General features: G+C 36.0%; 1 protein-coding gene across 1 annotated transcript in view; it reads right to left on the bottom strand.

Moving 5' to 3' along the window:
• ALDH1A1 (aldehyde dehydrogenase 1 family member A1) overlaps window positions 1-23,847 on the bottom strand; it is a 53,996-nt gene that overhangs the window by 19,839 nt on the left and 10,310 nt on the right. Inside the window, exons 2-7 of the mRNA XM_021064911.1 lie at window positions 19,517-19,621; window positions 11,332-11,472; window positions 9,036-9,165; window positions 7,133-7,194; window positions 5,653-5,781; window positions 4,283-4,396 (exon numbers count right to left, since the gene is read on the bottom strand). Coding sequence (XP_020920570.1) covers window positions 4,283-4,396; window positions 5,653-5,781; window positions 7,133-7,194; window positions 9,036-9,165; window positions 11,332-11,472; window positions 19,517-19,621 — 681 coding nt within the window. The remainder of the gene's footprint in view (window positions 1-4,282; window positions 4,397-5,652; window positions 5,782-7,132; window positions 7,195-9,035; window positions 9,166-11,331; window positions 11,473-19,516; window positions 19,622-23,847) is intronic.

Raw genomic sequence — 23,847 nt, forward strand, 5'->3', positions numbered from 1 at the left:
TCAGCTATAATGGAAAAAAATAAAAGTCATTATAAAAAAATTTTTAAAGAGGAGAATATAAATCCCCCTCCTTCCCCCAAAAAAGAGAAATTGAATCTGTGCTCTGGGCTGCTTCTTCAGTTAGCTGGAATCCTACTGTTCTGGCTTCTTCTTTAATGCTAGTTGACTCTCTTCAGAGAAATAAGTGGTTTTCTTTTTTTTTTTTTTCCTTTGTGGATCGCTTCTCATCAAGATAACTTTCTGTAGTTGTTTATATATTTTTCATCTCTAAAATCTGACCTGTTATATAACTATTTCTCCTTTATTACTTTTATTGAAGTCTCAGTACACTAAAATGATCTTTGCTTTTCTTTTTACAAGATGACTCATTTATCTTGCTTCTTTTATTCTCCAGATTTCTTTTCTTACTCACCATTTCACACTTTAATAAAATTTCTATCCTGACTGAATAAAAGATAAATAGGTGCTTGCTGAGTGTGTGTTTAAATTTTATGTGATTATTTAACCGACTGCTGCTGTACATTACAGAGTAAAGCACTAATTAAACATATTTTTAGCTTAGTTAAAAATTTCATGCACTAGCTCAAACCCTTAAATGTAGGGTAATAAAAATAAACTAAAATAGACTGGCAGTAGGGAAACTCTGAATGAAATTTCTTTTATATTCCATTTTCCTTCCACAACATGTTTCTTATGGCCACATTCAATAACTGAATTTTTGTTTAAGATGATTAAGAATTTTCTATTTTCTAGATAATATTCTTTGCCTTTCTCCCTTTGAGTTCTCCAGATTCTTTCTGCATCTTTTTTTCCCTTTTTTAGCTTAGAAAGTTTTATTGGAGAAACTTTTTAAGGTAGATAATTTTTGTCTTGGGAGAAAGATCAGAGGCATTTTTCTAGAAGTTACAAATGTCAACAGAATTAGCATGAAGAATTATTAGAAATACAAGGAATATTAGACCTTGCTTCTTGCAAGTTCAGATGGCAAATAAAAGGTTTGCATGAGTTTTCTCAAAGGTCTAGCTAAAGACAAAATAAGGAAGCATCAGTTTTTGCCCTGTGATTTTGTTTCCTCACTTGAAAAAAAGTAAAAGTTCATTATTTTTCTCGAAGATGTCTTCAGTGAAGAAAATGTAAAAACTATTAAGACTGAGTTAAACATTATGTTCCATAATATTGTGGCACTGTCCAGAAGTAGCAAATGCTCATGAAAATGTTCTAATATATCACATCCTGCACAGTGTGGGTTCAATTCTATTTTAGACAAATTTAAAGAGACATGAGAGTTCTTATGTTGCTAGAAACATTTTTATAACGACAGTGGCTACTACCATGAACCACAAAACATAAAATCCATTGCTTGCATCTTTCATGGCATTTGGCAAGTTCACTACTATCTGCTAAGCAACAAGCTTAAAGTTAAAAGAGGACCCAGAAAGACTGATTTTTTTTTCCTGTATGGCTTCTAAAATCAACTTAGTCATACTTAATTCTTTAACACTCAATCAGAAGTAGTTACTGTACTGGTTTCTAGAGATAAGAACAAGTGAAACTGTCTTTGAGAACAGTAAGGAGAGAGGTTCATGACAAAGCAGGGAGCAAGGGCTATCATAATTATACATCATGGACAATGGGTGCACAGATAGAAAATTCTTATTTAGAATGCCCCTGGGACTACAGAGAAAGCCATAGAGATGGTGGGTGGTGAGAGCCTCATTATAGCAGGTGTGGCTGTGCATGGGCAAAAGCCTGGAGGACTGAGAAGATACATGGAATAATCAGGAAGAAATGGTGCAGAGACTGAGAAATATTATATGAAGAGGGGACCTCTTTCCTCATGCCTTCTGAACTAAGTGTGGAAAATTAAAGAGTAAGGGAAGAAACAAGGAAATGGAAATGCATATAGAACATAACAATAATCATGCCATTTAGTGAGCACTGTATAGGATGCTAAATGTTTTACTACTCATTAGCTCATTCAGTTTTATTCTGTAACTCAGTAAGGTAGATTGTTTTGTTTTGTTTTGTTTTGTTTTTTGTAGGACTGAACCTGCAGCATATGGAAGTTCCCAGGCTAACAGTCTAGTCAGAGCTGTAGCTGCTGGCTTATGCCACAGCCATAGCAACGCAGGATCTGAGCCATGTCTGTGACCTACATAACAGCTCGTGGAAACGCCAGATCCTTAACCCACTGAGCAAGGCCAGGGTTTGAACTTGCATCCTCATGGATACTAGTCAGGTTCATTACAACTGAATCACCATGGAAACTCCAATAAGGTAGATATTATTATTCCCACTTTACATATAAAGAAACTCAAATTTAGCAAGGTTACTTAAATTTGGAAGATACACTGCCAGGAGGGGTAGAGTTAGAATTTGAACCCATATGTTTCCTAGTCTTCTAATATATAAAATTATTTTGGGGAAGGGAGCAGGTAAAGTGTCCCCCAAATGCTGTAGGGACTCAGGAATGAGCCAAGACAAACAAGCGGTGATACTGGAGATGGGATCAAGGAACAGTAGCCTCTGGCCCAGACAAACTAGAGAAGTATTTAGGATCTAGAGCAGAAACTGTACCTGGAGTCCCTATTGGGGAAAGCTGGGGAATTTGTACCTTCCTGTTTTACCTCCTCTGCTATGATTTCAACCTGTGACTTCACCATTTTTAATTTATTGCTGTGTCTCAAACATTCCCAATTGTTTTGTTCACAGACTCCTGAATGTGGAGTTCCTTTCTTCTACCTCAACTAAGGGTTTGTAGAATGTAAACTTTTTCAATTCTATAACTATAAAAAAATAAGAAAATGTATGTATTTATCTAGTTTTAAAAAGATCAAGAAAGGAGTTCTCTTGTGATGCAGCAGATTAAGGATTTGGTGTTGTCTGCAGCAGCTGGGGTTGCTGCTGTGGTGCAGGTTTGATTCCTGGCCTGGGAACTTCCACATGCCATGGACAAGGCCAAATAAAAATAGAAAAAAAAAAAAACCAAGACAAATAAAGTTTGATTTGCTACCATTTTAATTCTCTATGTAAATGTTTCTTTATATTGGAGTGGATAATATGGAGTATAAGATAATCAAATTAGCCTTTCTTCCTTATCTAGAATGTTCTTTCTTCTTTTTAAGTCTCCAGAAAGTAAAAAAAGTAACCATTTTTCAACACCCAGACCACTTAGATATCACTGTTCTTTTCTGTGAACGCCGTAACAACAAATCTTAGTAAAAATCTTAGTATTTTTTTGCAGCCTTCTTTGTTTCTTATTTGTCTCAGCAGCTTTACAAGAGGGGTCTAAGTCAGGTCAGATCTGAGCCACATCTGTGACCTACACCACATCTCACAGTAACACCAGATCCTTCACCCACTGAGCAAGGCCAGGGATCAAACCTGCATCTTCATGGATGCTAGTCAGATTTGTTTTTGTTGAGCCATGATGGGAACTCCTCTGCTAACCTCATTCTTTATCCTCTATACTGTAAGAGGCCAGCATTATATTTTGCACTGAACATCTAACAATGTCACATAATCTAATAGAATGACTTAAGGATTTTTTTTTGCTTGATACAGTAGGATTTCACCATTTTTTTTTTTTTTTTTTTGCTTGCAATAATAGTAAATCACCACTGTTCTCCCAAACTCTACCTTCTAGATGGCTCTCTCTTCTCTCGCTCTTTCTCTCTTTCTCTGTCTCTTGCTCTCTCTCTCTTCCCCTCTCTCTCCCTTCTCTCCTTTGTGCCTCTCCTTGAAGTATCCACAGTTGGGGTCCTGTTCTTTAACCTTCTGGATAGTTGGCCTGGAGCCAGTGAGGCAGAAAAGTTAGGTTGGATCAGGGAAGCTGAACTGCTGGCTCCCTTTTAGAATGTTCAGGGAAGAGAGAGTCCCAAATAAGGAGCTAAGGGTGAGGTTCTGCTACTTGATTTTCTTAATCTACAGGATAAATTAAATTCATTCATACAAATCACTGTGGCTTAATTTATATTTTCTGTCATAAACCTTACTAATCATCTGACAAGGTCTAGTCAGCCATATTTCTTGTCAGGGAAAGTAATAACACACTGAAAAGAGTTTACTCCAATCCTTCTGAGTTTGTGATAGGTATTTCATTTCATCTCCATGACATCTGCTTATGTTCTATAAACATGTGTGAGGCCTAGAATAAGGAACAAATCATCAAGCGAACTTTTGTTTTAAGGAAATGTCAGCTTAAAAACAGTAATATAAAACATGCTTCTGACTGCTGAAGATGCAGACATTCTTAGCTACTGGCCTGAGTAAATGGTATTACCTGTGTAGATCCCGTGAAGGCCACTTTGTCTACATCCATGTGAGAAGAAATGGCTGCCCCTGCGGTAGGCCCATAACCGGGAACAATATTTACTACTCCAGGAGGAAATCCTGCCTAAAACATAACAAGTAAAATAGTTAAACAAAACATCATTTAATTCTTTGGAAAAAAGAGGATAGTATAAGATCAAAGCTACCTCTTTATGCTAAACTTATGAGTTTTTCTACAAAGAAAGATTCATCAAAGTGTTTTTATTATTATCTATTCTTCTTATTTCATTTCTTAGCTCACTTAAATTAACTTCAAAGTTTGCATTATTGAGGTCTCCTCAGAGTAAGTCCATGTTTGACTTTCATGGATCAGTGCTCAAATGATTGCCATCTCAAGTTTCATAATAGTAACCCAAAAGAGTGTGTAAAAGTGTTTAATAAATTACATAGAATGAAAACAATGCATTTATTGTCTATTCAGCAAAAATGAGAAGCTAAAGGATTTTTAGCTTCTCACATTTTCAGTTTTTACCTGTTGAAAGCTTAGGGCCTACGCCACAGCCACAGCAACACCAGATCTGTAACCCACTAAGCAAGGCCAGGGATCGAACCCGCATCCTCATGGATGCTAGTCGATTCCTTAACCACTGAGCCATGATGGGAACTCCTCTTTTGCCTATTTTAAATTTGAAGTGAAGAATATTTTTAAGATGTGAGTTCAGATTTTCTAAATTTTAAATTTCTAGTGATTAAAGCCTATTTTTCAAATTTTGCTAAGGTATGAAAGATGAAAAATAAAATGCAAGAAAAAGTTAAAACAATCTAGATAGATGAAGAAACTAAATTTTATGTGCTTTTTGCCAGTTTTTGAGCAAGAAAGTAAATGCAGAGGAAACTATAATAGAAAAGAGAATATATACAGATTCTCTTATGGGTAAATGTGTTTAGAAATAATGTAGCCCAGTTGCCACAAGCAAGCATTATTAGCTCAGAGGCCTCCAACTTTCAGATAGACTAGTTTAAACAAATCTGCAGACTTTCTAGGCTATTAGTGGCAGTTATAAACCAACCTGCATTTCAATATATGAAAGAAAATCATTTAAATTTCAGCATGAATTTGCATTCATGAATGTTGGGCAAAAGAAATTAAAAAGTGATCATAAGACTACTATTTGACTTAAGCTTTTGAGTCTGCCTTCCTATCTTCCTTTGGGCAGAAGTTCATTTGGGTTGACTGCCAGAAATCCCAGTCAGCAGGCATGCTTAATGTGTCAGGAGTCATTGGCAGATGATGTAGTTTATAGTAGCACCAGATGAGGTCTTCCTATTGTAAATTAGAACTCCTGCGTTCTTGCACATATTCTGATTTAGGAAACTTACCTCTTTTATTAAAGATGCCACATGAAGAGCAGTGAGAGGGGTTTGCTCAGCTGGTTTGACAACCACTGTGTTTCCACAGCTAAGGGCAGGCCCTATCTTCCAAATGAGCATGACCAACGGGAAATTCCACTGGAAAGCAATATATAACAATAGAGTCTTTGTATTGATGCAAGCTGCATTTGTTAATCTAACTTCCACATTATACACTTCCTGTAGATGTTAAGTAAGAATTGTAGTAGTTTTGTTTAATCATCTGGTATATTCTAATTAAGTTCGTTGTGAAGAGCAACTCATAAATACTAAATAACTCCAGAGGAACTAGATACAGGAAGAGAGCAGGAGAAAGTCATAAAACTACCAAATTCAGTTGTATTGAGTTCTTTTTCTACCAGGAGAAAAAAAATTACTGAATGCTTTAAAAATCAAGCCTTACTATTACATGTATTGCAAATTGTAAGTGTTTAAAAAGTATAATTATTCCTCCCTCCCTATAGATCTTTATATGTTACTATTTACCATAATAATATTTAGTAATATTTATTTACAAGAGAAATATCTTGATAAAGACAAAGAAGTCTAGGGTCTAGGGCTGACAGCTTGGTTCAAAGCTCAGCTCAGTCACAGCCATGTGAACTCAGAAAGTGATATGTGATTTGTACATGATATCATCATCTGTAAATGCTGATAACAGACATTCAAAATGTCAGTATGTATACATTTCAATCTCTAGACCAGAAGATAAGTCATTCCCAGTTCCTCATCTAAGAACATCAGGACATTTTACTGTCTTTTTGTTTGACTTTTTTACTATGTCAGTTTAAGTGGAATTATTGGTAGTTTCCTATTTGTTGGACTTAAAGGTAAATCTTCATGATTCTGCTTAAAAATGCTGCTTTCTCTAAGAGGAACTTGGAGTATCAAAGCCTCTTATCTAAAAGTTGGATATATTCCATACTCTGTTCCAAATGCCTCTGGCACAGTTTCTTCCATTTAATTAAGAAATTTCATTCTGGATTTGAACACTTTGGTTGCTACTATTCTCCATGATGAGAGGTTCCAATGAGAAAATGGAAAGTGTTGGAGAGTGGTAGGCCATTCTATGCTTCACTGAAACGATTGACGTCTTGCAGCAGAAGTACTAGCAGTGACCACTTTGCTATGTACATGTAAAACATGGGTCTTAAACAGAGTATGTACTACAGCTTTTTAAAAAACAAACCATAAAGTAAAAGGCTTGATGATGTTGTAATAGTGAAACATACTTGAGAGAGATGCCAGAATATAGATATATTTCTAGACTACTTAGTTTATACCAAAAGGGTACAGTACAGAGATCCAAGTTCAACAATTACAGTTTGCTCCACATGTAGCAGATACTTTAAGCATTCATTTGTGGCCAAGAACACTTCATTACCAAATAAAATAGATTTAGAATTCATTTTATTTTTAAGACTGAAAAGTATACAAGAGAACAACTTACAGGAATGATCTGGCCACACACTCCAATAGGCTCACTTCTTGTATAAGTGAAAAAGTTTCCATCTGGAAAATAAAACACATAATCATTTATAGATAAATGTGCTTGATATTCACAGAATGGTGGTTTGGGAGCTGATGTGCAAGGGAAAAAAAAGAACCTTCCTCCAACTATTTATAAAATGAAAAACTGAGTCCTCGAATAGTAATTTGAAATGAGAGGAACTATAAAACTGAGTTAGGTCAAAGCAGTGATGCAAAATTAGAAGAAACCTGAATGATATTTATTGTATACCTGATCTTATAGGAGGGCTACCTTCTAAATCTCACATATTTTCAAATTTTTCTTTCTTTCATGAGAAAGAAAATAAAAGGTGTGTGGCTAAGAAAGATACTGTTAGAGTTCTGTTTCTGAAAGCTTCAAATTCTATGAGTAATTTTTTAAGGTACATGATATAATTTAAAAAATAGTAAAATTAAAAACTAGTAGAATTAGGAGTTCCCATCATGGCTCAGTGGTTAAGGAACCCAACTAGCATCCATGAGGACACAGGTTTGATCCCTGGCCCTGCTCGGTGGGTTAAGGATTTGGTGTTGCCGTGATCTGTGGTGTAGGTTGCAGATGTGGCTCAGATCCCACGTTGCTGTGGCTCTGGCATAGGCTGGCGGCTATAGCTCTGATTTGACCCCTAGCCTGGGAACCTCTATATGCCACCAGTGCAGCCCTAAAAAACCAAAACCAAAACCAAAAACAAAAAGCTAGTAGAATTAAAAAATATGTCCCTATTAGTGATAGGCTTTTCCTACTGACTTGTTCTAAAAATTTCTCTATCTGCTACCAAACAATAAAAACAAACTCTTAATCTATGGAAAAAAAAGTCAGAAATAAAAGACATTTCTTTTCAATCTGGGTTTGCTTGCTTCTTATGGCTCTTAGGTTTGATGTGCTCATCCCGAGGTTGCATTGTGCTTTGTGTTTTGTTCTGTTCTAGTCCCTCAAAAAGCTTCGTGGCTATCATAGCAGAAAGCTCCTTATCAAGATCTATTTATACTTTAAATGGCTCCTCCCAGTTTGTCAAAGGGTAAAGTAAAATTTTCTAAAATAGCCACAGTACTTGGTCCCAGCATGATCTCACTCTCCCCTTTTCACTTCCTGGCTATCACTCCTGACCTGCTAGATGTTCCAGTTAGATGGGAAATGCACATCAAGGCCAGTCCTGGAGGGTATTGTATTGCCCTAGTAAGTTTATATGAATTAAATTCTCATAATGTTCTTCAAATTGATCTTTTTCATATTCTTATCCCATTATGTGCATACTCTATTAAAATACTAAAAGACATATACATTCCCTCACACAGATTCTTAAATTGGGCTATAAACACAGCTCCATCTTTTTTTTGAAACTATTTGAAACAAATGTGGGAATTGGTTTGTTTAATCTGCTGAACTCTTCTGAGTTAGACCAGGCACAGATGACCATAGGTGACTCATACTGGAATATACAAAGAGGCTTAAATAATTATATTATAGAAAGGATATAAATGTCACCATTGGAATAAAACCCAAATAAATAATTTCAGAGGCCAACTTTGAAAAGTTTGAGCCCTTAGAGAGACAACTACCTTAAATCAGTAATTGGGGGGCATATAAATGTTCTTACTTTAACATTCTCTAAATAACCTATGGTGTTATCTTCTGCATGATTATGGTGAAACAATTTTAAAAGCCATGTGATAAATCTTAGCAGAACTTTCAGGTTCAGAACTGCACTGTCTCAAAGTCAAGAAGAAAATAATTTTGCCCCTTTTGGTTGACATCTTTAAAAAGGAGAGTTTGGAATTTTTCATCTCTACAGTAATTTCCTCACCCCTACCCTCACCCCTGGTGGCTTCCCAAAGCTACTCACCCATCGGTATTGTGCGGCCATGGATCTTGTCAGCCCAGCCAGCACAGTAGCGCAGTGTTCTTATGCAGCCTCCTAAATCCATCAGATATGCATTGGAAAATAGTTTTCCACCATTCATTGACTCCATTGTCTGAAAAAGAGAACGCATCCCAAATCTAAATTTCCATAGACGTTTTCAATTGATAAATAGTCAATATTTTGAGTAGTGGTGTGCTAGAGAATTTTGAAAGTAGAGGAACTCCTGAAAGCAATTTTGTCTAACCTTCTTTTATAAAGAAAAAATGACTGAAAAATGAGTTAAAATGACTCACCTAAGATCACACTTACTTAGGGATATAGCAAGATCTGGGTAGAAATGTTAGTTAAGGTTTTGGTTTCTAAACCCTAGTGCTCCTTCTACCTCAATCTGAATGTCCCCTAGTGAGCGAGCTTTCTGGGAATTTGTCACAATTTGATACATACAGCTTGTGAGAATGACACCCAGTTTGCTTGGTCAGATCAGAGGTCCAATAAGATTTCACTTATTGTATAATACAATTATGACGGACAATTTACTGCTAGTGACCATTAATAATGCCTCAATAATCATTTTTATTTTTATATTCCATGTGGATATAACCAGTCAACTCATACAAACTTAAGTGACCCCTGGATTTTTTTTTTTTTTTTTTTGTAATCCATGAGTTTTCTTCAACAAAACTTTGCTTTTTTTTTTTTTTTTTTTTTTTTGCTTTTTAGGGCCGTACTTGCATATGAAAGTTCCCAGGCTAGGGGTTGAATTAGAGCTGCAGCTGCCAGCCTACACCACAGTTACAGCAGTGCCAGATCTGAGCTACATCTTTGACCTACACCGCAGGTCATGGCAATGCCAGATCCTCAACCCTCTGAGTGGGGCCAGGGATTGAACTGCATCTTAATGGGTGCTAGTCGGGTTCACAATGGGAGATCCTATTCGGCAAAATTTTGAATTATGAAACACTCACTTTGGCCACTAATATAATAATTATTACTTGAATGGTCAGAATGTAAAGTTCAACGTTTTCTAGTCTAGTGCCCTAATGGTTTTAGGATGACTTATCTCTTCTTTTCCTCCTTTTCTTAAGTAGAACTTTAAAGAGTTCTGTGGGGCCCAGTGTTCTGCTGGGGCAGGAAAGTACATGTAATAAACTCTTAAGTCGGTTCCTCATTTGTTGTACAATCTTATGTCTCCACATTTACTATATGCCACCTAAAAACTTAATCAAACATGATTTTTTGTATGCTTGTTCTGTTTTTCACCCTTAGGATCTTATGCTGATAGAAGCAGTCAACATCTATAGTCCACAGATCAGATAAATTAGGGGAGCCAAGTTTTAAGAAATCCTGCTTTCTTCTTATAGGACATTTGGGTTAATGTTGTAATGCATATAACTTCTAATTTCATATTTTTGCATACTTTGAATTATGTTGAATCTTTGGGTAATAAATGGGCCTTTGATTAATATAATTGCTAATGTAAGCCTTTTTTTTACTGCCAATTAAGATCCTAAAAGTAATAAAAATTGACTCTGAAATATGATATTAGTGTTACTTTGTGTTAAATTGGCTTCCTTGTGATGCCCCTTTGAGAAGAAAACAAGGAAACACTTTCCCCACCCATTTTATGTCCTGAGTCATATAACTGCTGAAATGTTTTTAAAAAAGCATGTATAAAAAATATCATTTTATAAAGACAGGAATGGATTTTTTTATTTTTCACTCTTTTACCTGTAAAAAAAAAAAATCATTTAATTAAGACTATTTTGAATATGCACATTTCAGGAAGGGAAAAAGTGGCCATTTATTGATTGTCTTGGTGGGTTAGATTATTTATAAATAAGACTTATTTTAAAGCAATATTCTGGGTGCCTTTAACAACCTGAGATTTTTCACTCAAGGAGCTCAGTGGTAAAGTTTAAGAAACTCAGTACATTATTCTAGGATCTTCATACTGCATATGACCTTGTTAAAGGCTCAGCAATTCTTGAGTAAAGGAAAGAAATTTGTTTAATTTGATTTGACTCAGTCTGCCAAAGTTTAGACTATAGAGTCTATTCTGGGCGTAGACCTTCACATCATCTAGAGTCAAAGAGTAGATTACTTAATCTGAGACTAAGTCAATGGTACCGTTCATATATAAGAGATGGCAGAAGTCTTTTTTGTTGTTGTTTGTTTGTAGAGAGTATGTGGTGATCACTAAAACCAAAATAACTTGCCAATTCAAACAATGAATACTTTCTAGAGATTTTGAGTCCTGTCCAGATTGGTTAATACTTACAGCCAGGAGCAGACGATCTCTTTCAATTAAATCAGCCAGTTTGTTTATTAGCTGTCCTCTCTCTGAAGCATCCATAGTACGCCATGGAGAGCCGATCTGAAAAGCTTGTCTTGCGGCCTTCACTGCTTTGTCAACATCCTCCTGCAAGTCAAAGGGAATTCTTTTCTTGGACTAAATACATTAGCAAGTCTGATAGCAGTGAGCACTATGAAATAGACTAAAACTCCTCATAAGCAAGTACTGTATCTTCATAAGCTCAAAGTCTAGTACATTGTACAAAATCAACTTCGGTATGTTGGAATTATACCCACTGCCTTATCTTTGGAATGATGAGTACCATGCATATAGTAAATGCTTACTTTCCTAGAATAAAAATATACTTTAATTGTTGGCTAACATTGGAACACTTACCATATATCAAGTGATGGTCTAATTGCTTTGCACATATTAATTCATTTATTTATCCATAATTTCATGAGTCAGATATATTCCCCATTTTACAGATGAGGAAACTGAAGAAAAGAGAAAGAGGAGATTTTCCTAAAACTCAAAAGATGAAAAGTGGCTAACTGTGGGGTGTTTTTCCTCTTTTTAAAATATTTATTATTATTTGTTGGCCATGCCTGTAAGATGTGGAAGTTTCCAGGCCAGGGATCAAACCCACATCACAGTGAAGACCTGAACCACTGAAGTACAATGCCAGATCCTTAACCTGTTGTGCCATAAGGGAACTCACCAAACTGTGTTTTAAATGGGGCCCAGCTCACTGTAGAGTCTTAGCTCTTCACCACTGCCTTATGCTGCTCTGGTGAATGGGTTACCAAGAGTTCCAGGGAAAGCTCAAGATCTAAGAGTAAGTATCTTCTTGGATCTCTAATGACTCTACAGGCTGTGCACTCTACTGAAGGGTGAATAAAAACTGTTTTGCTGTTGAAGAGTAAGCATTACAAACATGTGCTCATTCCTCTTGTGCAGAGGGGAAAAAGCACAAAGGCAGCAGAGCTGGTGTGGAAAAGGGTTGGTTTATTACAGCCTCACATTTCTCAAGTAGATGCAAAGAGATCCTTTCAGTCCCTACCTAAGTGAAGAAGTTAGTTTCTTCTTATTAAGGCATTGCTTAAAATTACATTAATTCAAAAAATATCAAGTAATGAAGTAATGTCACACTGAGTCTAGGTTTCTTGCCTTCACCCCTGTGTCCTCTCTCACACTTTTTTTTTTTAATTTTAATTTTTCTGAACTGGTTTTCTCCTCCTGTTCTTTCCTAGTCACCTCAGTTAAGTACTTTCCCTGGCCACTCATTCCCATAGATTTTGGTTCAGATCTCATTGGAGCTCCTATAGGATGTACCTACCACAAAAATCACAACCTCTTCTATTACTACTTTATATATCTTTTTTCCTCTATCAACTCAGTTGCAAACACTTTAAAGGCATAAATTGTCCCAGTGTTCTTTTGTATATCAGTCTGGCATCTACATGGAACTATATAAGCGCCACAAATTGTGGTACCTCTTAGTCCAGTAGGTTGTCTTTTGTGCAGTAGACATAGTTTCCTTAAAGAATCTGAAGGGGAAGTTGTCCTAATTTTTTTTAAGTTGCCCAAATTAAACTGAATCCTTTCAAGGGTGATGCCTTCCCTTTGGGAGGCATGGGCCCCCAAATTAATATCCTCTGCCTTTGATTATATCCCATTAAAAATTCCCAAACTTACAGGTCTGAAAATAAAAATACAAAAAAGTAAATTATTTTCACAGTATTTATCACCACACTAAGATGATCTGGGGCCAAGGTGTATTTTAGAAATATAAGCTGCTCTCATTAGGTCATAATATGATACAGACTTCAAGTGAACATTCTTTCACTGTAATCATCATACACTTGTATATTTTACTGTCTAACTTTTTTTTTTAATTACTCAAAAGGATTTATCACATCTGTAGTTGTATAATGATCCTACCAATCCAATTTCACAGGATTTCCATCCCATAACCCAAGCACATCCCCCCACCCCCCAAACTGTCTCCTCCGGAGACCATAAGTTTTTCAATGTCTGTGAGTCAGCACATGTTCTGCAAAGAAGTTCAGTCTGTCCTTTTTTCAGATTCCACATGTCAGTGAAAGCATTGGATGTTGGTGTCTCATTGTATGGCTGACTTCACTTAGCATGATAATTTCTAGGTCCATCCATGTTGCCAGTATTTCATTCCTTTTAATGAAAATATTCCATTGTGTATATGTGTATGTGCACCACATCTTCTTGATCCACTCCTCTGTCGATGGACATTTTGAGAGAATAATGATTTTATATAATAAAATACATGTATCCTTACTCTCCTTTCTTGAGAAATATATCTATACAGTCATATTTTGGATATTAAGTTAATCGCATTGATTGCTTATATTTGAACATTGTTTTATACCATAGGTTCTCATCTTTTCCAAAATATATTGAAAGAGAACTGTTAAAAAAAAAAAAAGAAAACTTCAAGAATCTGAAGTTGCCAGCATGATCTGTGGATACCACAGCTTAAAAAATACATGCTGATCTGTGTTTAAAAAGATCTGTGTGACACAGCTTTCACTTGGATTCTTCTGCTCAGTGTTCCACCATCAACCTTAGCCAAATATGGTTTATCATAAGCATCCAGGCCTCTCAAAGGTATATGGAATAATTGGCTTCAATACAAGTAATTATGCCATATGGAAAATATGTTTTTGGAAAATGCTGCTGTAGATAACGATGTTTCTGTGGTTATGTCCTTTGGATCATGATTCTCCTTTTCTCTTATATTTTATCTTGCAGGCACAGAAAGAGTAGTGGTAGTTAATATATATCTTTGGGACAAACAACCCAGATTTGAATTCTTGTTCCTCACCTATTAGCTATGTAAGTTTTGAAGCATCCATCTATTTTTCTACCTGTCAGTCCATCTAAACATTTGCTGAATGCACTATTCTGTAGCATTCTTATCTTCAGGATGCGAATGATAAAATGGTGTAGTAAGGAGATTGCCCTTTTGAAAATTCCAATTGTGTGGTAGAAACATACAACCAAATAATCATACCATTATTATAAATCATGTAAAATATTCTGAAGTGAACTGCATTGTGATATGACGTTTCTAAGCTTCAGTTTTCTTATCTTTAAAAATAGGGATAATTTGACTCAGGAGTTGTTTTAAAGATTAAGGTGACACTTGAAACACATTTTCTGTGTGACAGACGTTATGTGACGTTTTCATTAAATGATAGCAAGTGCTATTGTAGTTGAAGTAGTCAAAACAACCTTAAAATAACTTTCAGCAATTACAGTATATTTTAATTCTTCCTTTCAGTTTTCATTGCCCTGTATTATTTTAGCGTATTATTATCTCATATTGTTGCTAGTCTTCCCAAGCCCATTCTCTTCTCTCCCCAGACTATCTTGCCTATTGCTACCAGGTTAATCTTCCTCAAATAATTTGACCTCATCATACTTTCTTTTTTCAATATTTGCAAATTCTCCCTTTGCCTAAAGTCCTGATGCCAGACTTCTCTTTCTGACTTTCAAGACCTGACATTGTGTGGCCCCACTTCACCAACTCAAACTTGTGTTCACATTTTTCTACTCTATCTGACCCAACTACTTCTCACCTTTGTTCCTATAATTCTCCTTGCCTAGAATGTCATACTAGCACATGCCTTTCCTTTCAAAATCTTACATATTCTTAAAACCCAGCTCAAATATCACAACGAGACTAATCCAGTTTGATAACAGCTACTAGTTGAGAGCTTACTAACCTCCAGGCACTATGCTAAACCCTTTATAACCCCACAATTACTACTGTAGTTAAGCATCACAGACCTGATTTTATAGGACACAAAATCTAGCAGATAGTAGAACCAAAGATTGGTTCTAAATCTAACTCTAAAATCCAGTTTTATAGCTCTCCAAGACTATCCTGATAATGCTCTCCTTTGCAATGAATATCTACTGATACTTGTGTTAAAAGGTACAATAATTTCTTACTATTCGGCCCTCTAATAAACAGGCCCAAATTTTAATATTTAAAATTATTAAATATTTAATAATTTTTTTCTATCTTAAAAACTCATCATGTTATATTGATTTTATATAAGGGTGCTTTTTATATGAATAATTTACTTATATGGACATTTACAAAATAATTCATATTTTAGTTGATTCTGTTATATAACAAAGCTTTTACATTAATCAAAACTTTTAGGCATAAGGCTTTTTGTAAATTATTATTATTACTATTTTATTACAGGGCTAGTATTTCTTGACTTTTTAATGGAAGACAAATATTTTCAAGGATGCAATTTTTAACTAGCCAGAAAGTAATGTGATGCATCAACTGAGACTTTCTACCGTCAGTAACACTTTTACCTTACAGTGTGTAAAATGTTCCTTTTTTGAAGTAAGGGACTACAAATTGAAAGTATGAAGACCATCTGAATGATGAAGTATCACTGCCTCTTAAGGAAGTTAAGGAAGAACTAAACTCTTTCATCCCTCCCAGACTGTGCATTTCCGTATTGAATTCATTCAGATTTGAAGAAAATAGTTATCAGACCAGTTTTACTTTTACACCTGTCACAGGCACTTACTTTAATGGACATTTACATTTATCCACACCAATTATTTGTTAGGTCATGCTTTAGTATTAAAAGCAGTTTTGGGGATTAGTCAGTATAGCCTAAAAGAGTCACTGAAGTGAAAAGAAAACAGTTCCCACCCACATCTGTGCTTTGCTTTGTAACCTCCATTTGTTCTTGCCCCTCCTCCTTTCTTTATAGTGCCATTGAAAGGCGGTAACTAGCCCATTGTTAGCTCCATTCTACTTATAAATTAAATCTTTAAAGCCTCTTGACTCATTATCTAAAGAGTCAGTTCCAGAATATTAGGTTTACTGTGACCATGTAATTGACTAGATTTGTACCTTTCACTAAACAATATTAGAAGTTACTATATATGTGTTGGCAAAATTGTAAGAACAACAATAATTATTTTAAGACAAATGCTAGTAGATCACTTCAAAAAATACGATGACAAGAGCACTGGATTTTAAGCAAACTGTTGCTTACTATGGACAGTTTATACTGTAAACAATCTTAACTGGAGAGATCAAATATCCAGCCAACTCCATTACCATCGTGACCTGATTTGAAGCTTTGCTGGATGTTAATGAATGTTTTTAATCTACATTTGCACAGAGGACTCTGCTCTTCTAGGTGCAGGAGTAGTTGTCCACAAGCAGAGAACAAATAAACAGGAGATATTTCTAAAACAGGAGATATTTCTAAAACTTCACCTGCGATCATCAGCTTTCCCTCACTACACTTTAGGAAGAAGGTAACTCTAACCAACGGTACCAAGAAAAGTCCTCAAATTGTCTAACAAGATTTCACCTGGAATTCCAGGCACAGACTTCTTTTTCTGATGAAACTAATCCCAGAAGCCAGTGGCAAAGTGAGACATCCAAGACCTCAGAGCTAAAGCATCAAGGATTGTTTGTTTGTTTGTCTTTTTCACTAATGCAAACTGCAAATAGTTGCAGTCTCCCTCCTGAGTGGCATTTATACCTCTGGAGAGAAAGAGTAGGCAGCTGTTAGGGGCTCAACTCTGTCGTCACCTTGCTAGTTACTGCTTTTCCTACCTCCTCAAGGTTGTCAGAGCTACTCAGACACCCACAAGGGCTTTTAGAGTAATGTAATGCTGAGTAGACCTCTAGAAATCTCTGATAGAAACTGTTCTTTTTTGTTGAATTTGAAAAATTGATTTTTCTCTTATTTTGGGGAATGGCTTATAGGGCACAGGCTTCTGGGTCTCCTAGAGCATACTGCCCCAGATCATCAGTATTTCTTTGCCCAAGTTTCATCTTACACCATTTCATAGAGATGCAAATGATTATCACAATATAGTTTCCAGTCATCAGCTTTTAGACAAGTAGTTGTCTAAATTCATGCCTCCTACTAAATGCTAATACCTGAAAGGAGATACAACTTACAGTTTAATATATTAGTTCAGTGCTTTTCAAAGTGTATTCCTGGACCCTCACTCAATCAGCAACATCAGCATCACCTGAACATTTGTCAGAAATGCAAGTTAATCAACCTCAACTCTCGAATTGTTGAAATAGATTCTGCAGTGGGTTGGGCTCAGTCATACGTGTTTTAACAAGCCTTCTAAGAAGTTCTAATGCAAATACAAAAATTTGAGAATTACTGTTTTAGTCAGTAGTCAATTCACTATTAGATCCCTAAGGTGAGGAAGTGGGGTATATGGGAAAAAAAAATAAGCTCAAAGCTTGATGAAGGCAAAGATGATTTCATTTATCCACTAGCTATAGTGTGTTAAATGTTGTGGGAATAAAGGTAAGATGTAGCATCCATCTCTACAGGAGGCATATTGTCCCAAACAAATTGACTAATAGCTATAAAACACAAGGGTTAGAATATGAGTAAATGTGATGTTCTGTAATGACACAGAAAAGAGCATTTCTATCTGGGGAGGTTAGAGAAGGCTTTAAAGAAATATAAAATCTGTAGTGATTGAGGCTTTGTTACATGCCTTGCAGTGTTAAAAAACATTTTACACGTTTACTTATTTAAGTTCCCCCAAGTTTTTCCTATGTCCTCATTTTACACAGAAAGGAACAAAAACTTCAGGAGAGTAAGTGCAAATGTGGAACTTCTGTGCTGTTACCACAGATGGTGATTTGAACTAGGTCCTAAGGACTGTACCATGGCCCAGAGCCTCAGACTGACATGCCAGTGTTGGGGCATGGTACTGGGCATGGTGAGCTTGGAACTTTTATGTTGATGGGGTGGCCCAGGATGGAAGCCCGAAACAAAGTGTGATTTTTTTTTTTTTTTTTCTGCCCAGCGGCAATGAGAAGCTCTTGAAGAATTTATGCACGGATGAACTCTGCTGTATAGAAAGTGAAATCTGAAAGCAGGTGACAAGTGTCCCCATTCTTTTCTGCTTCTACTTCTCAGGCTATTGACCCCTCTGTCTAAACTGCATTCTTGCCCCTCAAGGCATGGGTCTTATTTCTTCTGATAATATTGCAACCTGAATCCAGGACCTTTCCTAAATCCCAAAGCCCCTCAGGTATATCACTACTTTTGAGTAAGTTTTCAAGGTGTACTAACTTGAGGTTAGTTGATTGGGAAGAAGATAAGGAAAGAATGGAGACAGGACAGGAACATGATTCCTGCAATGAACTGAATGTAGTGTCATGAGTAGAATTATCCTTTGCTGTTTTTATCTCCCAATAAGTAGTCTTTTCAGGTAGCAAAATAATTTCCCTCTTCATATCATACATGGCAAAAATTTAAAGCTTGATAACATCTGGACATCTAAAGACCAGAGAAATCTTTTCAAATTAGACCTTATGCTTTCCAAAGTATGTGTTCAACTAAAACTTTGGAAGGCATTTACTCTCTTCACTCCCCAGCCTATTTAATATTACCCTTTCCTACATTTATAATAATCACAGGGTAAGTCAATGGCCCTACCAGCCACAAGCTTTTCTGGGGTCAGAAACCCAGCATTTGAATGGTGATTTCCTTCTTTAGTAAGCAATATCTTCTTGAGTAAATTACTCAACCTTTCTATTCTGCTGTTTTGTCATTTGTAAAAGTAACTGAAAGTAGTACGTTCCTCATAGGGTTGCTTTGTCTATTAATTTTTTTAAAAAAATTAGTATTAAAAATTACCACTTATAAAAAATTTATGTTAACTTTTGTTGCTAATATTATTGGAAAGCAACAATACTTTTAATTTGTGATTCAATATAAGTCACTTTAAAATTCAACTTTTAAGGCACCAATTAAACTTAAGAAAAAAATTTGTATGAAGGATTTCTTTACTTCTTAAACCTGTGACCACTCACTTCATATGCAGTCTGTTTTTATAGTAAATATAGACACTATTTCAACTGAAAGACAAGCAAGGGAAATGCTATGAAAAGAATCACACACACCCAGAAACACAGGCTCATCAACATTATATGACTACTGAGTGCCCTTTATGTACCAAGAACATTTCCTCAGATGCCCTGGAAACTATGTTTTCATGACTTGTCTATTTGAACATAGAATGGGGGTTGGGAGCTCAGAATGGTGAGAAACAAAGAAACCTAACATAAAAATAGAATTAGTGTTGGGAAACTCACCTTATCTCCTTCTTCTACCTCGCAGAGTTTTTCCTCAGTTGCAGGATTAAAGACTGGAAATTTCTTGCCACTCACTGAATTATGCCATTCATTATTTATGAAAATCTGTAGAGATGGAGAGAAGATAAGTAAAAGGACATTTATGCAACAAATTTTGGACACTATTTATATTTAAAGGACTGCAGAACACCTAACTGAAGCCAGTGTTAAAACCTTACTCCCTCACATACCTGCCCCCTCCAAAACTTTTTTGGCTGTTTAAGACATTTTACATACACGCATATGTATGCATGCATGTACACAGGCCTGTGCACGTGCCTGCACACATAAACACAGGAAAGTAATACTTTTAAATTTCATTAAGATATGAGGTCATTTAAAGACTAGAAAATACAAACCAGATAAAATAATCTAGAAAAAGATGCTTTTATCTGAAATAACCATGCATTTGAGGCAAGAGAGAAGGCATTAAGTGAGCTTGATTTTTATGAATCATTGTCTATTTTCCACTTCAGATTCTGAACATACTCATTTTAGGCTACTGGTGATTTGGTAACATAAGTGACTATTTTCTGATCCTTTATTTTACTGTCTTAAAGGTAGCCTGAGAGAGGATTTTAAAAGAAGATTGCTTTGGAGTTCCCGTCATGGCACAGTGGTTAACAAATCTGACTAGGAACCATGAGGTTGCAAGTTCGATCCTTGGCCTTGCTCACTGGGTTAAGGATCTGGCGTTGCTGTGAGCTGTGGTGTAGGTTGCAGACGGGGCTCGGATCCCGCGTTGCTGTGGCTCTGGCATAGGCTGGTGGCTACAGCTCCGATTCGACCCCTAGCCTGGGAACCTCCATATGCCGTGGGAGCGGCCCTAGAAAAGGCAAAAAGGCAAAAATAAATAAATAAATAAAAAGATTGCTTAGGAAAAAAATTCGCTAGTAACATTTTTTCACTGACTTTTTTAAGGTATAAAGGCTTCATTCTGCTTTCTTGAAAAAAGGTAATTTGTCCAACATGAAATCAGGTACTAGATTTCTTAGTGCTATCTGTGAGAAGTTGACCTGCATCTAGACAAAAAGAGGGGTCTAGAAAATTACGGAATTTTGTTCTCTGTACACATTAAAATAATAGGAATATTAAGAAGTGTTAGTATGTCATTTAAAAGTCTGAGTTTCAACTTGCTGTCCTGAATTTGCTTTTCATTGTGGAACCTAATAGACCTTTGATATCTCATTCATCTTTTATAGGGTAAAAATATTTGATGAAGCCACATTGAAAAGTAGTCCTTTTGTGATGAATAAAGTTATGTTTTGTTTCTGAAAAAGCTAGAATTTCTTTCCCCTCCTTTGATCCTATTATTTCTTGCTTATTCTCCTTTTTTCTTATTCATTGTTGAAATTAAAAATAATCATAAGCACAGTGTTGAATATTATGTATTGCAACTTTTTGTTAGATTTATTTTTATAACATTAACTAGTTTAATTTTAAATCACAGCTAGTTGACATGTGTAGCTTTTTTTTTTGCTTCTTAGGACCACACCTTTGGCATATGGAGGTTCCCAGGCTAGGGGTGGAATCCGAGCTACAGCTTCCAGCCTATGCCACAGCCACAGCAATATGGGATCCAAGCCATGTCTTCGACCTGCACCACAGCTCATGCTGGATCCTTAACCCACTGAACGAGGGAAGGGATTGAACCTGCAACCTCACGGTTCCTAGTTGGATTTGTTTCCACCACACCATGACGGGAACTCTGACATGTATAGTTTTAAATAAAGGGGGACATGTGCACAGGATTTATATATCTTAACTCAGATACCTCCTCTTACTTGATATTCAAAGATAAATTATTAATTGAGCAACCCTGAGGGAGGATGTATTAAAACACTGCCCCCAAGCTTTAAATTCTTTGATAAACTAATTACAAATTACTGAGCTTTTAAAAATTCCACAATGACAGCTATCAAAATTATACATTTAGTATAATTATAGTGCTAGTTTAATCACTTATATTGTATATATTTGAAATAAAAGTAGTCTTTTAAATTAACCTATGAGTTTGCACTGACTTAGCTATTCTGTGTGCAGTATCCAAAGTTAGCTCAAAATTCTGTTAAATTAATAAAGTGTATTTTGCCATGTATCCCTAAATGCTTAAGTAAAATTAATTTTATATTCTGTGATTCATAAGATTACTTTTAAAAAATTTCCCTGGTCTCCTGCACTTCTCTTATAAAATTTTCCACTTTTTAAAAAGGTCATCTTTTAAGTATCCACCTTTCCTCTTAGGCTGTAAGCTAAGATAAGGTCAAGGACCATATTTGTCTATTTTTCTAGTTTATCCTCAGAACAACAACAATAAAAATCTCAGCCAAAGTGTCAACACTATCCCAGACCTCCTGTGATCTTAACCTCAGTAAAGAACTCTTGAATTAAGTAACTTAAAATGGAATCAAAGAACCTAGAATCTAGTAGCTACATAGGGACAAGACCTGTAATATTCTGTATGTGAGTACATGCTGATATTTTGATTTGATAAACAATGAGGAAGGGTAAACCTCCTTATTTGCCTGTTCATGCCAATACAACCTATGTATTGGAGGAGTTCAGAAGAATAGTAGTGCTAGCCTGGAACTGGCAGGACAAAGATGTGAGCATGAGAAAAAAAAGGGGGGAGGGGTGCAAAGTAGTTTAGATGAAGAGGCAAGATAGATGTCCAGGAGTTCCCATCATGGCTCAGTGGTTAATGAATCCGACTAGGAACCATGAGGTTTTGGGTTCGATCCCTGGCCTTGCTCAGTGGGTTAAGGATCTGGCGTTGCCGTGAGCTGTGGTGTAGGTTGCAGACGCGGCAGCTACAGCTCCGATTGGACCCCTAGCCTGGGAACCTCCATATGCCAAGGGAGCGGCCCAAAAAATGGCAAAAAGACCAAAAAAAAAGATGTCCAAAGACACATATATGGAGGTTTGAGAAAGACAGAAGTATCAAGGAAGTCCTTGTTTCTCTGATGGGATAATGGAATACAGACAAAGACCATAAAGCTTCTATTAGCCTTCAAGAAAAAAAAAACATTGGGATCTCAGTTCAACTGGAAGAAAGATAAATACAGATTAAAACTACTGACTTGGTCCACATCTCTTGGAGTGAATCAGCATTCTATCAAAAACACATTTTATGGAATCCTATAATTGCTATTAAAGTATTTTTTCTTTTCATGCATCTTCACCCTTTACCTCCTATTTTTTCCCCTAAAGCTTGGCTGGGAATCAACTTAATCTAAGTGTCCCAAGTTCAGCTCACTGTCACCTCTAGCTTTATGCTACTCTCACTTCAAACTAAGGTTCTAAAACTTACTCATGCATACTCTCTCTCTTTTACACCCACCCCGCACACACTTTCCCTCTTCTGTCAATGACACACAGAATCCTTGCTTATCCTTTTGTATCACTATGTTCTGTACTATTGTAAAAAAAAATTTCACCCTGTGCCCCACCACCACCTCTGCCTAATTGAAATTTCTTTTTACCCTGTTACCATAATCCTTCTAAGCCAAGCCAGTTCAAATTTTGTCCTCTCATTAGAACACTTAGGCGGTTTTCCATTCTCAAATGTTTCAGCACAGCAATGTAAGTGGCTTATGATTTGGCACCGATATCCTTTTCCGACTTTTTATCTCACTGTTTCCTCAATTTACCATTTGTTTGAGCCTCATTATACTGCCTAAAACCCTATATGCTCTTCTATTCCATACCTTTGTTCATGCTGATCCTCAGACTAGAGTTTCACTATTTTCTTTTCCTCTTCAGACTCTTAAAATGCCAATTCCCCATGAAGATTTCACTAATAGGTCCAATTGGATTTAACCTTTTATTTTTTCCTCTTTTCTAACACAGCATTTTAGCATCCTACTATTAAATTACTTATAATGTTCTGTTTTGAATTAAAGCTAGCTATCTACATATATCAACTCATCAAATTACAAATAGAAACCTAAAAACATCATAGTACTTGCCCTAGATTCTTTAGCCAGCCTTGGAAAACCTGATTGAGATTCACTCACAAATTTCAAATTCAGCCTTTTCTCTTTCCTAAAGATAGTATTGTCTCCTCCAACTTTATATCTGTAAACTAAGTCTTACCCTGTTAAACACATGCCCAGAATTCCAGCCTTTCACAGTATAACTTTACCAAAACTCTAATGAAAACAAGATACAGAATGCATTATATTTTGTTAGGCCTGTGGTGAAACTTTCCAGCTCCCACTTAAGTTCTCTTACCTTGATAATTTGTGGTTTCAACTTCTCAATAATATGCTCTCAATATATTATAACTTATT

Source organism: Sus scrofa, chromosome 1, assembly GCF_000003025.6.
Source record: "Sus scrofa isolate TJ Tabasco breed Duroc chromosome 1, Sscrofa11.1, whole genome shotgun sequence".
NCBI classification, from domain to species: Eukaryota; Metazoa; Chordata; class Mammalia; order Artiodactyla; family Suidae; genus Sus; species Sus scrofa.